Source organism: Sminthopsis crassicaudata, chromosome 1 (assembly GCF_048593235.1).
Source record: "Sminthopsis crassicaudata isolate SCR6 chromosome 1, ASM4859323v1, whole genome shotgun sequence".
NCBI classification, from domain to species: Eukaryota; Metazoa; Chordata; class Mammalia; order Dasyuromorphia; family Dasyuridae; genus Sminthopsis; species Sminthopsis crassicaudata.
Window position 1 is genome coordinate 669550273 of NC_133617.1, and position 14412 is coordinate 669564684.

General features: G+C 35.3%; 1 protein-coding gene across 7 annotated transcripts in view; it reads right to left on the reverse strand.

Moving 5' to 3' along the window:
- Positions 1 to 14412, reverse strand: part of USP4 (ubiquitin specific peptidase 4) — a 61448-nt gene that overhangs the window by 32375 nt on the left and 14661 nt on the right. For 2 of the 7 annotated variants that reach the window (XM_074262704.1, XM_074262863.1), the window contains exons 3-9: positions 13248 to 13378; positions 11565 to 11691; positions 10485 to 10630; positions 8719 to 8780; positions 3655 to 3789; positions 2428 to 2542; positions 1138 to 1311 (exon numbers count right to left, since the gene is read on the reverse strand). In XM_074262704.1, coding sequence (XP_074118805.1) covers positions 1138 to 1311; positions 2428 to 2542; positions 3655 to 3789; positions 8719 to 8780; positions 10485 to 10630; positions 11565 to 11691; positions 13248 to 13378 — 890 coding nt within the window. Of the gene's footprint in view, positions 1 to 1137; positions 1312 to 2427; positions 2543 to 3654; positions 3790 to 8718; positions 8781 to 8849; positions 8982 to 9677; positions 10631 to 11564; positions 11764 to 13148; positions 13379 to 14412 lie in introns of those variants that run through there. The other 5 variants (XM_074262780.1, XM_074262958.1, XM_074263048.1 and 2 more) reach the window with 4 other exon arrangements.

The window sequence follows — 14412 nt, forward strand, 5'->3', positions numbered from 1 at the left end:
AGGTTTGGCAATTGTCAATGCTGTAAAATTACCCATGCATATATCTGGTAAATAAAAACTATAATCAATAATTAATTAATTAAAAAATAAAATCTCACAGATGAAGAAATTGAAGTTCAGAAAGGTTGATATTTCACCCAGAGTTACAAACATAGGAATTTAAGGTTGGATTTTAAATGTCAATGCTGTCTAGCCACCTGTCTCCACATGAAACACAATTATATCAACCCAGAGGGGCAAATGTGACAAAAAAGGAAAATCACAAATGTTTGAGGAGCTGTGAGAAAACATTTCACTACTAGTGAAATTGTGAATCAGCAAACCATTCTGAAAAGCAATTAAAAACTATATCTCAAATATAAATAAATTCTACATACTCTTTGACCCAGTGAGACCATAATTAAGCATATGCCCAAGAAGATCCTTGAAAGATAAAAATGTTCCACTTGTACAAAAATATTTATAGAAGTTCTTTTTCTCATGACAAAGAATTAGAAACTAAGGGGGTGTCCATCAAATGGAGAACAACTAATGTATGATAAAATGACTTACTATTGTGGTATAAGAAATGATGAAAGAATTATTTCACACAAAACTGGGAAGACTTATATGAACTGATGAGAATCAAGCAAGCAGAACCAGGAGAATATATGCTATAACTACAGCATTTGATTAACTCCAAGTCCAAAGGACCAATGATGAAGAATGGTACCCAGAAGGGGGAAAGAAGATGGAAGATACAAATATGTGGAACGAGCCAAACATTTTTGGACAGTCAATAGAATTTGTCTTGCTCGACTATATTTGTTACAAAGATTCTGAGTTTTCTTCCCCCAGAGAAGTGGAGGAGTAAGAAAAAGTAAATGCTTAATCATTATTTAAAAAAAAAAAAAAAAAAAGTTTTGGAGAATCTAGGTGGCACAGTGGGCAGAGCACCAGCCCTCAAGTCAGGAGAACCTGAGTTCAAATCTGGCCTCAGACACTTAACACTTCCTAGCTATGTGACCCTGGGCAAGTCACTTAACCCCAAATGCCTCAGCCAAAAAAAAAAAAAAAAAAAAAAAAAAAAAAAAAAGTTTTAACTTAAAAAGAAAGGAATGAAAATTAAGCAACTCTCATAAAGGAATGTCTACCTACTTTGAACATCCGTGGGGCCACTTGTGTGTTCCTCCCAGACCACATCTGTTTGATGAGTTCAGCATAGGCCTCAGCAATTTCTCCTTTCATTCCCAGAGGATTGTCTCGGTTGATTTCTGCTTCGTATTCATTTTTTAGAAAGTATTCGGTCAATGGTGCAGTGTTACTCAAGCACTGAAAAGAGAATTCTGTCAGGGCACACATATCCTTATTAAAATAAGTAAGGATGTAAAGAATAGCCAAATATATTAATCATTAACATGTACAAAATAATCAAATCCTAAAATAGTCAATTATCATCTTTTAAAAGTAAAACTCTTAGAAATTTCCAAAAGGTAATAAGAATGAGCATCCACAGACTGCTGATACAGCTAAAAGATCTTATACTTACATAGTACTCAACATGCACTACTTTATTCCATCACAATTATGCTGTACTATGATTAGCAATAGTGCCAAGACTCAGGTGTCTTGCCTCAGTTCAGCATCCATTCCATTAAGCCAACCCAGTGGATACAAAAAAAATCTCCCACTACCATTAACATATCTAATTCTTCCTACAAAACGTCATACTTTTGGAAATTCAAGATAAAATGAGGTACTTAAGCTCACTTAAGTCAATAGCCTTTGACTTTCTCTGAGTTTATTAAACTCCAAAGAGAGTAATTCTGAGCTAGGCTTTCTGAAATAATTGGCATGCTATATATTATTGCCTATGTGTAAAGTCAACAGGCAGAACAAAGGTGTAGATTGTTAAAAGCTACCAGATAATTCTGCAGGCAAGTACACCAATATTCTCAGAGAAAGTCTATAACCCTTAGAAAGAACCCGTAAAATTGAACTTTCTTTACATAACTTTATCTGTCTTTTTATTCCTCCATATAGTTTTAAGTTTGAAGAAGGAAGGAACCTAGGTTTTTCTATCTCTTTTTAATCTTTCCCAAGCTGCATCCATTGGTTCTTAAGTGTTTATCCCATGAGTTAGTGAACCTAAGAAAAGAATTCTGGTACCCTATAGAATAATTGTATCTTCCAATATTAAAATATTTTAGCGTCTACAGTTGGCACCTAACAAATGAGAGAAAGAAAGGTGGAGGAATGATTCAGGGCTCTTTAAAACTTGAGCTTGGGAACCTGTAGAACACAGAAAACCAGAAGTTGACTATGGAAAGTGTAACAGGTTTATGCACCACAGCTGTCACAACTTCCAATAATTTGAAAATTCCTGGGAATATTCATGTTGTCTTGGACAACTAGTTAATTATTTAGATGGAGGTTTTGCACCTCTACCTGCAAAGCAGAATTCATGAAGCAGGTGTTCCCCAGGTTTCCAAGTCCACAAAGCCCAGGTTGAGTGTGAGATTGAGACTCTCGGCAACTATAAGAATTGGAGAAGCCAGAACCTCTGGAAGAAAACAGAAACACTCATCAGAAATAGAAAACAACAAATGTGTACAGATGACCCATTACAGGGTTCTACTCTTCATTCCAGTCCACCTCCTATTAAATGTATCTAGCTAGGTACATCAAATCTCAATTCAACAGCATTACACAATCAAGGAAGGGACCACATTAGTACTTTATTCTAAATCTTGCTCATCTGTGAATAATGGAGAGAATGAATAAGGGCTAGACCTGTCATTTCATCACAAATAGGGAACACCCCAGTGACAAATTATTTCTACAGGATAGCACCCTCTCTCTGCCACTTGTCATCTTAGAGGCGACCTAAAGAAGTGAAAAGTTAAGGTGACTTGTACAGGATCACAAAGCCAGTAAGTGTGAGAGATGGGATTAAAACCTGGGTCTTCTTCATTTGAAATCAGTTCTCTCTTCATAATGCTGCCATACTGCCTGCCTCTCCCTTAATGGAGAGGAAATCTAAATTATTCTCATCTTGCACAGTGAAGTAAATATTAGTTTTGAAAAAAAGCTGGGTTCTACCTAGATAGTAGACACAAACAAGATTAGCTTGTCCCCAACTCCTGACTGCTTCCTTCCATTTTTCTGAACTGGCAGCCATACTTCTCTCTCTCCCCTGATATTACATGGTTGTTATGATTTAAAAAAAAAAAAAAAAAAGGGGGGGGGGAAGGAATTTCCTGAAGCAAGGGGGTGGGGGCAGAGAGAGATGGAAACAGATGAATATACAAGAATTTGCCACTCTCTGTGATCTTTAGCTAGGTCATAATTACTAAAAATGAAATTATAAAATTGTGACAGTACCACAGTAACAGTCACATGTAGAACAGGAAAAAAAAAACCAGTTGAGTTAATGTTGTAAAAACACAACTAGAAGGCACAGGCTGGGGGGATGGAGAGGGAAGAGGGAGAAACTACATAAAGTGGCTACAGAACTGACTCCCCCCTCCCCCCAAAAAAATAAACCACTAGGGGAATGAGCAAATCCTAAGCCCATCACAATGAGGGCAGACACAGGTGGCAGACATTCAAAGCTTGAAGGGAAAGGAAAAGATGCCAAGTAAAGAGAAGCAGTGAGAAAAGTCCCGCTCTTACCCCCTGCTGAGACCGGAGCTGTGCACGCCAGAAGAGTTAGCACTATCACCATTTGTAATGGGAGAAGCAGACATGGAGGAATAGGAGCTTGCTGATGATTTTGGAGAGGTAGTAAAAGCTCTGCTAGTGCTTGATCTGGGAGAGAGGAGAGAAGCAGGAATAATGCTACTGATTTTTATAGTGCCTCAGGGCACTTTTCAAGGAGAGGAAACATGCTCAATTACTTGATATGAAAATTTCATTTTCAGGTAACTTCAAGACAGGTCCCAGATACGCAAGTGTCAAGAAATTCAAAAAATTCCTACCTCTCTGGTCTTACATATATCTGGGTTTCCCTAAGTGGTCATGCACAACATGTTCAGGATGAAAAATCATGTATGCTTTTTTAATAGAATTCCTTGTAAAAGAATGAAAGAACAATGGTAAAATTTTATATAGTGAAGTATTTTCCTTAAAAGTTTGAATAAAGTAATTAGACAGTGAAAAATCCTCTTTAGCAGAATAGAAGTTTCTAAATGGCAGAAAATGCTTTGTTTTTTTCTTTGCATTCCCAACACCTAGTATCTCCTGGCCTGGGAAATGGTAGATAATTAAGAAATAGCTGTTAAATTGAAATGCCTCTACAGTTTTAGCATATCTCCAAGAAAAATGAAGAAACAAAAATAAACATATGTAAAATGACTGTGAGAATGATAGGAATTGTTTCAACTTTATGTATGTAATTCTAAAACTTTAATATTTTTCATTAATATATAATTTGGATTTATACTTATTTCCAGTTGGTTAAATTCAACAACCACCAGGATGTTCTCTATGTTAATTAAAAGTTAAATAAGACAACTAATAATTAGCTAGTGACTTCTGAAGTCTTCTTTAAAAAATAAACAATTTGTGGGGCAGCTAGGTGGTGAAGTGGATAGAGTCCCAGCCCTGAAGTCAGGAGGACCTGAGTTCAAATCTGGCCTCAGACACTTAACACTTCCTAGTTGTGTGACCCTGGGCAAGCCACTTAACCCCAACTGCCTTAGCAAAAAAAAAAAAAAAAAAAAAAAAAAAAAAAAAAAAAAAAAAAAAAAAAAAAAAGGAAGAAAGAAATAGACAATTGTGATATTAGCTCAAAATATTAAGTTTTCATAGGTCAGACAAAGGAAGAGATTATATAGCAAAGATAGACAACATAAAGGACCTAATTTGGATTAGTGTTTCTTTTGAAAAAAATTCAAGCTTTGAGGAGCAGAGAAAAGGAGGTAGTCAGTGTCTACACTAATGCACTAATAAAATGAGCATACCTTAAAGAACATAATAGGCTATGTAAGGAATGAAAAGCCTACTTTCTATCTTTGCACCAATAACTTTCTAAGTGGCAAGGAACCCATTTAGCCTAATGATGTACCTACTATGAGATAAATCTCCATTAGTAAAAAAAAAAAAAAAAAAAAAGTACATTTCATTCTTACTTACATATATACATACTCAGTGTTTTATGCTGTAAATTAGCTCAAATACTTAGCGGAACATATGGTACAACACATCAAATGGGGATCTGATACCTTAAGGCACTAAGCTTGGGATAGTTGCCAGCAAATAATTTAAAATGCACCACTAAATTCAACCCACTACCATCACTACCAAATTCCAATAATATGACAAAATTAGTGATATAAAGAACAAAGCCAGAGGAAGAAAGAGAAGACAGTGAAATGCAAACTCTAAATTGCCTTTCACTCTACTATCAATCCCATGCAGTACTTGTGTAGCTAAGGAATAAACTGCTAAGTGAAGTTAAAGATAAATATAATTATATGTACAATACATCATACAACCAATCAAGTGACTGGACACACATACACGTCCATATCCAAAGATGGCCAGTCTCTTTACCAAAGAAGAGTGCTATGGCACAGCAGGAAAGCACTGTAAATGGAGTTAGGAAAAAAACAAAAAAAACAAAAAAACCACAACCTGTCTTTTGCCCTATTCCTGCCACTTTACTCTCAGTGTAACTCTGGGCAACTGATTAACTTCTCCCCTCTTGAGGACTCAAAGAGCTTCAAATAGGTGCCTTAATCCTGGAATAAAACCTGTAAGAATGAAAATAATTGCAAAGAGGGGAGATGTTGAACCAAGAAGGTCAGAAGTTCATCTCTAGATTCTCCAAGTCTTACTTAGGATATACTGAATATACACAATATTGTATGAAGGATATGTTATTTAACTGTAATAATGTTTGATCTTGACAATATGTCAGAGGTCATGTAAGCAGTGCCTGATTAAGCCTCACTGTACTTTTGTATTTAGAATTTTTATAAATTTCTATAAAGAAGACAAGCTAAGGTATTATTTAATAAAGATGCCATTCTCCACAAGTGCTAGAGTAGGTCAAGGTACAAGATACTGATTGCATCCAAAATTCCTCTGAAAAACCCAAAGCACACTTCTTTGTGTGCCACACTGGATGTACCATTTAAGAGATTGGAACTAAAACCTACACTCATTTTTTTTCTGCCCTAAATATGTCAAGATACATATTTAAATCTGAGTAAACTTTTTAAATAGATGCATGTCAGATTCAACTCAGTCTCCTGTTCAAGATACTTGCTTAAAATTCTAAAAACAATCCTATTCTGAAACATTTCCTTAAATATTCAAAGCACTTTATATATATTTTTAAATTGAAGAAAAATACTATAGAGGGACTCCCAATTTTTTTCTAATACTATATAAAGAAAAATAACAATCACCCTTCCAATTTCCATAATAATTACTTGGGGAAGAGCTTCCTTCCTTGAAAGAGGAAAGCTATACTACTTCTATCTACCTAGAGTTCAAAACATTGAGCACAACCTTTTTAAGAAAGAAACTCATATGCTAGACCAATGAATAAAAAAAGGAAACATACAAGAAGAGAATGATTATGAAAAGATTTTTGACAACTATTGAAAGATTCAAAAAGAAAATGGATCTCTCCCATACTTAACCCTCTTCCAAACTTCCCTATTTCTGTCAAAAGCATCACCATTCTTCCAATCACTCAGATTTACTACCTCAGCATTATCTTCCATTCTTACCTTGCTTTCTTTCCATATAGTCAATCAGGTGCTTAATTTTGCTATTTCCCTCAAGATTTTATATGACAAAGGTTGTACCAAACCCTTCTCTTTAACCTTCCAATCCCCAGTCCTAAATTACTGCCTGAAGATCTCATAAATGATTTCCCTAGGTCCAGTTTCCTTCAACTCTAGTCCACTTTATACACTGCTACCAAAGAGATTTTTCTTTTTCTTTTTTTTTTTTAATCAGATAGGAATTTGCTAGGTACCTTTTTGAGTTCCATTCCAACTCTCTTTATTTTATTTTATTTTACAAAAAAAAAAAAAAATTATATAACATATGCATGGATAATTTTTCAGCATTAACCCTTGCAAAATTTTGTACCAAATTTTTCCCTCCTTCACTATTCCCTCCCTTAGATGGCAAGTAGTCTAATACATGTTAAATATGTTAAAATATATGTTAAATCCATTATCTACAAATACATATTTATATAGTTATCTTGCTTCACAAGAAAAATCAGGTAAAGAAGGAAAAAATAAAACTTGAGAAAGAAAACAAAATGTAAGCAAACATCAATAGAAAAGTGAAGATGCTATGTTATGGTCCACACTCAGTTCCCATAGTCTTCTCTCTGAGTGTAGATGGCTCTCTTCATCACCGAAAGATTGGAACTAGTTTGAATCATCTCATTGTTGAAGAGAGCTACAACCATGATTTTTCTTAAGCATAAACCTGACCATATTACTCCCCTCAAGAAAGTGCTTAGGCTCCCATTATGCCCAGGATCAATTCAAAGTTCTTGTTGGTACTAATGTTTCATCCTGTCTTTCTTTGTGCCCTCACAGTCTTGCCCTCTTTGTTTCTCAGAGACAGAACTCCACTCTCATTTCCATATCTTTCCACTGGCTCCTCCCTACATCCCTCCTCTCCCCACCCCACCAAAGTGCTCTCTATAATAAGCACTCTCTCATGCAGCCACTTCACAAGTCTCAGCTTAGGAGCTTGTATTAACTCTTTCTTTATCCTTTCAATGTTAATACCTGCCCTCTTTATCTTATTCTTATTTAGCTTTATTTTCTCATATTTACTCTATATGTGCTTACATAAGTACTGGCTTCCTTAGTAAGTGTAAATTCCTTGGACTTGGGTCCTCTTCTATTCTTTCTACCCATTTGCCTAGTACCTCCTAATTCAAATGTTTGGGTCCAGGTAGATAGCTCAGTTAGTGTAATAGCAATTTCAGTCAGGAACATAATGTTTCTGAAGAGATGACGACAGCCTCAGCTAATAAATTCTATCTCAAAAAAAGTTCCTTTGGGAAGTCCTGTAAATTCCATAAAAATAAGAGCCCCACTGCTTTCCTTTCTTTTGCCTATCATTTGGAGTTTGTTTTTTTTTTCTTTTATCAGGGCAATAGAGGAGGGAAATCTATAACACAATAAAAGTTTTTGTCAAAAGCCTAAATGATGCTGGCACAAAGAAGGGCACAACAGTTGCCCTATAACCATTCTTCTTACATATATCTTTCCTCCCAGTTTAGAAAGAAAAATCAATTCTTCCCTTTCCAAGGATATATTCCATATTACATATAAATGCTAGAAAATTTTCTTGGCAAGCTCCAGGGACAACTATTCAGAAGTGACACTTTAATGGAAATGAGACTAACTGCCATTGCCTTTAATTAAGCCAAAACCTTGTGCCCACTGAGCTGGGCTCCCAGACAGACTAATCACAAAAAAGAGGACTAATACAATATTAAAACAACAGAAACCTCACCAGATAATAGTGCAATATTTCCTTGATACTGTGCTCTTTTGAGCTAATCAAACTAACGCTGAATTTAAAAAAAAAAAAAAAAAAAAAAAAAAAGGAGGTTGCCTATTATTGCCTCATGTGAATATACACTTCAGAATTTTAGGAAAGTTCCCTAGCATATATAAATGTTTTAGAAAGGAGTTTCTCATTCAGACATTTAAACACTGCATTAAAACAAGAAGAAAGCTCACTTACTTTGACTGAAGTGTCTGTCTAGGCCATGTGCCATCTTCATTTTGGGGCTCAATGACTAGTACCTGAATGAAAGGGAATAATACACTAAGGTGATGGAAGCAATTCTTATTGTCACACTATTGTTACATATTTTCTTTCTTTCTTTTTTTTTTTTTCAAATTTTATAATTATAAAATTTTTTTGACAGTATATATGCATGAGTAATTTTTTTTTAATAACATTAACCCTTGTATTCATTTTTCCAAATTTCCCCCTCCCTCCCTCTACTCCCTCCCCTAGATGACAGGCAATCCCATACATTTTATATTACAGTATAACCTAGATACAATATATGTGTGTAAATCCAATTTTCTTGTTGCACGTTAAGTATTAGATTCCGAAGGTATAAGTAACCTGGGTAGATAGACAGTAGTGCTAACAATTTACATTCACTTCCCAGTGTTCCTTCTTTGGGTGCAGTTGTTTCTGTCCATCATTGATCAACTGGAAGTGAGATGGATCTTCTTTATGTTGAAGATCTCCACTTCCATCAGAATACACCTTCATATAGCATGGTTGTTGAAGTGTACAGCGATCTTCTGGTTCTGTTCATTTCACTCGGCATCAGTTCATGTAAGTCTCTCCAAACCTTTCTGAATTCATCCTGCTGGTCATTTCTTATAGAGCAACAATATTCCATAACCTTTATATACCATAATTTAGCCAACCATTCTCCAATTGATGGACATCCATTCATCTTCCAGTTTCTAGCCACTACAAAAAGGGCTGCCACGAACATTTTGGCACATCCCTTTCCCCTCTTTAGTATTTCTTTGGGATATAAGTCCAATAGCAGCAATGCTGGATCAAAGGGGATTCACAGTTTGATAACTTTTTGGGCATAGTTCCAAATTGTTCTCCAGAATGGCCAGACTCTTTCACAACTCCACCAACAATGCATCAGGTCCCAGTTTTCCCACATCCCCTCCAACATTCATCATTATTTGTTCCTGTCATCTTAGCCAATCTGACAGGTGTGTAGTGGTATCTCAGAGTTATCTTAATTTGCATTTCTCTGATCAGTAGTAATTTGGAACACTTTTTCATGAGTGGATATAATTTCAATTTCATCATCTGAGAATTGTTTGTTCATATCCTTTGACCATTTATCAATTGGAGAATGGTTTGATTTCTTATAAATTAGGGTCAGTTCTCTATATATTTTGGAAATGAGACCTTTATCAGAACCTTTACCTGTAAAAATATTTTCCCAATTTGTTACTTCCCTTCTAATCTTGTTTGCATTAGTATTGTTTGTATAGAATCGTTACATATTTTCTGTTCGATATAAAGAAATTCAAAGCTGCTAGGATCCAGCCAACTTCTGCAAAGAGCACAAGTTCCTGACATTCCACAATACATTTGCACATACCAGAAAGAGGAATCTGCCATCAATTAGCAAGTATTTACTAAGCACTATGTTCAAAGTACTGTGCTAAAATATGGGGACTTTTTTTTTAAAGAATGAAAGCAGATCCTGTCCTCAAGAAGATTACATTGTAGCAGGAGACACAATATGTAAATAATTGTCTACAAGAGCCATAACATGGAATAGATAGACTGTAATTTTAGAGTGGAAAGTTAAAGAAGCTGTGAGAAATAGACATGCCTCCTGTAGACAGTGACATTTAAGCTGAGTCTTCAAAGAAGCTTGCGCTCCTAAAAGGTAGAAATTAAGAGAGAGTATTTCAGGCATGAGGGACAAGCATAAGTTCAGAACCACATACCTGCCCCTGGTATAAACCAGCATCTTGCACAGTGTTGTCTGGCTTGCTGAGCTGCTCATATGTATTACTCATATACTTGTTCCATAACCTTGTTTCCCTTTCATCAGGAATGTTAAATAGTTTCCGCATTTCCTTCTCAATGGTTGCTATTTAGAGACAAATACAGTTTAGTTGGTTTTTTTTTTACAGTCAAGTCTAACGTAATAAGTAAGAACTAGATCTGAGGAATTTCACGAACAAGGCTGAATCATAGTCCTACAATAACACTAATATAAAGATAAATCATTTCTAGCTAACATTTTCAGGTGTTCTCATACTATTCTGCAGCTGAAATTCCTCCTGCCTAATCTCAGGACTATCAAGGAATACTGAAAAAAAAAAAAAAACCATGATCCACATGAGTCTTCTGATACAGCCTTCCTAGATCTTGATAAAAAAGCAGCAGTTGTAGCTTGCATATATATATATATATATATATATATATATGTGACCACAATTGCCAACTGCTTCAGCTGGACTGATTTTACATCAAGATCTTTCAAACATGTTGGGAGCTGCAATCTTATAAAATTCAAACTTCAGAAGAGATACAGGGTATCACCAAAACATAAAGTATTGAAGACAACTCAATGTGAACTGATGCATCCACCGTCAGGAGTGGCCCATGTATTGGCTAGTTTTATTGAGCTTCTTTTTCTTTTTTCATCTTTGTTACAAGGGAAGAGGGGAACAAGGAGAAGGACATAGCAAGGCATATTCAGAAATGAATATAACCAAAAAGCTAAAAAGAATAGCACACAACAAAGTCATGGCTAGTGCTCAATGTACACGAAGGACAGGATAAGGGTGCCTTTCAGCTCCTATAGTGATGTTAATCCCCAATAGAAAACAGCAGCCATAGCTCTGCAGCCCTAGTCCATGCATGGAAAAACTACCAAAACATAATCAGATATATAATGCCTTTTTCAGATTTGAAAATAAAGATCTTAAAGGGAGAGAAATTTCATTCCCATGCTGCCAATGACATTGGGTATGAACTAAAATTTATCATATGCCAAGCCCATCTTAGTAGATGCTCACCTATGGTATCTGCTTTGCTGAAATGGCAACTCAGCATATTGTTGGGATCGCTGTTTTCACAGAGCTTCAGTTCCAACAAATAAACCTCTACTTTGCAGTGTTTGACAAATAGGCCATGTTCCACAACCTATAGACAAGAGGCATCAAGGTGAAGGAGAGAAGAGGCTGTCATACCAAAGAAAAGCTATATACACAAAAACTAAAGAGCAAGTCAGTAAGTTAACAGTGAAACATGAGATTCACCTCTCCTGAGTGGCTAGACAACCAATTCTACAGATTAAAATTAAAAATACTGCCCAAAACACCGAAGAAAACCTACTCCACAGGTTAGGTTCTCCTTGAAATAGAAAAGAATGTACTGCTTTCACACAGCCAAGACCAAAGAGGCAGCAGTCACATCAATGCAAAGAGAAGGTAGATATGACAGGTGCCCATTGGCTACACTGGAAAGTTAGGTTAGCTTCTGGATAGGACTCTTTTTTACTGTCAGCCAAAACTAGCTGCCCAGAATTTTGGCTACTTTAAAACAAATAAACATTAAGTACTCTACATATTACTAACATGGTAAAGAGATATCTACAACATAACAATGGTTCAAAAATGAATTCATTTGTTACAAAAGAAATGGTTACAAAAACAAAGGATTATCAAATTGGGTCAGACACCAAATAAGGGATATACTTAGTGCTTGTAAGTCTGAATATATTTATAAAATGTTCAAGGTAATGCCTACTGTCAAAGCTATTATCAAAGCTTACAGGATATATGAAATTAAGTAAAATTACTACCTACTGTTTTTCTTTCCCTGCCTACCCAACTTCTCTATAGAACCTACTCAAGATCTCAGATTTCAAGCTGCTGAAAAAGCTGATGTTTCTGAGGTGATTCTGAGCAGCCCAATCTGACTCCTACTCTCCTTTTCTATCTTGAAGGGGATACACAAAGTATACAGAGCCATGAGACTTGCACAATGTAAAAACATCATGTGGTGCTGGAGTGATGGAAATTCTATATGGGAACAAAAGTAAACTGAAAAACTCAGAAACCCTCAAAATGAATGGACCTTGTATTCGAGTCCACATATTTAGAGATCAGTTCTTCCTAAAGATTAGGATCACTGATATATACGCCTACTGAACTACCAGAACACTCATTGTTCCAGAGGCTCAAACTTTCTCAGGCTATAAAATTTTGGCTTCAGATTTGTTCATGGGCATTGCCCAAAATCTAGGCAATGAAAAATACAAGTATCTTATTTTTTCAGGAAAATAAAAGCAAAGCATTGAAATATTTATTTCAAATGGTCTTTTCTCAATTTTACCTCTCCTATATCCAGAATACAAGTATGCTAAAGCTATATTCACCATAAACTAAATAAAAGTCATGTTCTGATGCCACTGACATTTAACAACAGTACTTCTTTTCTTATTGTTCACTTCTACTAACTTCTTCCCACCCCCACCCCAAGAAATATGAATTTGGAACAATTTCCAGATTATGTTTGGTGGGAAATGGTAAGTCAAAGGTCAAAAGCACTTTCATTCAGTCCAATTAGGTCTGTTTAACTCAACCCAAATCCAGCACAAGCAAGCAGCTTTTGTTCTCCAAGCAAACTCTATGAAGAATAGAAATACACATCATACAAGGAGCCTATACAAACGCATAGCAATTCAAAACACTCACTTTTCTGACTATAGGTTGCTGCCCTTCCACACAGCCATACCAATTCACTAATTTATTCCAGGCTTCAGTAGGAACCAATACATAGTCTAGTTCATCAATTAAATGTTCCTTTAAGGTTTGACTTTCAGGATCTGAAAAGAAAAAGAAGAAAAACATAAAAATCATTATTTGCACAGCTCTTCTCAAAAGAAAGGAATTTTCGTTTCAACTGATTTCTAGATACTCTGATGAACTGGTGACTTCATCCACTCAAGCAAACTAAAACCACCCTCCATGGTTTGTTTGTTTTTTTATTCTAAGTGATTCTTATCCATTTCCTTCTTTAAAACAATTTTATATAAAATTATGAACAAGACAAACACCCATGTCTTTCCATAAAACCATCAGACAATCAGCATCTAGTTGTCATAAAATAGAATTTTTAAATATAAACAAAACTTATTTTAAATAGTAAAAAGAATCAACAATACTTAAGTAATTCAAGCAATGTCAAATTCAAGATGAAAAGACATCACTGGCAAAAACTGATGAAGATCATTCCTTCCTGGTCTAGGGACCAGACTACAATGTCCATATTGTACAACCACCTTCTTCTAAGTCTGTAAAATTCTTAAGTTTATAATAATTCGAGATTAGCAAGTACTATGATAAAGTGACTTTACTGAAGACTACCTCTACTTTTGCCATGTATGTGACAAGTAATTTAACCTCTGTAAAATTCAAGTTTCCTCATTTGTAAAACTGTAAAATAATAGATGTAAAGCTTAACTCACATGACTGTGAAACTCAAACAAGGTGTTTACATAAAGCATTAACAAACTTTAAAATGCCATGCAAAATCTAACTACTAGCTGTAAATGCCTGCTCCAAGCCAGATACAGCTAGGTATGTTAGATGAAAGGATTACAAAGATAAAATAGTACCTGCTATCAGACTGATGAGGTAACATGAATATAAATAAGTATATATGTGTATACATGTACAGGACATATAGCACTGTGAAGATCATTTTGATATCTCTACTCAATTTAATCAGCATTTACTCAGGTCATTGTGATTTAATGAGTATCAGTGATTTCAAATTGTACACAGCTGTTTGAATAATGTAAGCATAAATTATTTAGACAACAATTAGTTTATCTATTATATATTGGTGATTATGGTA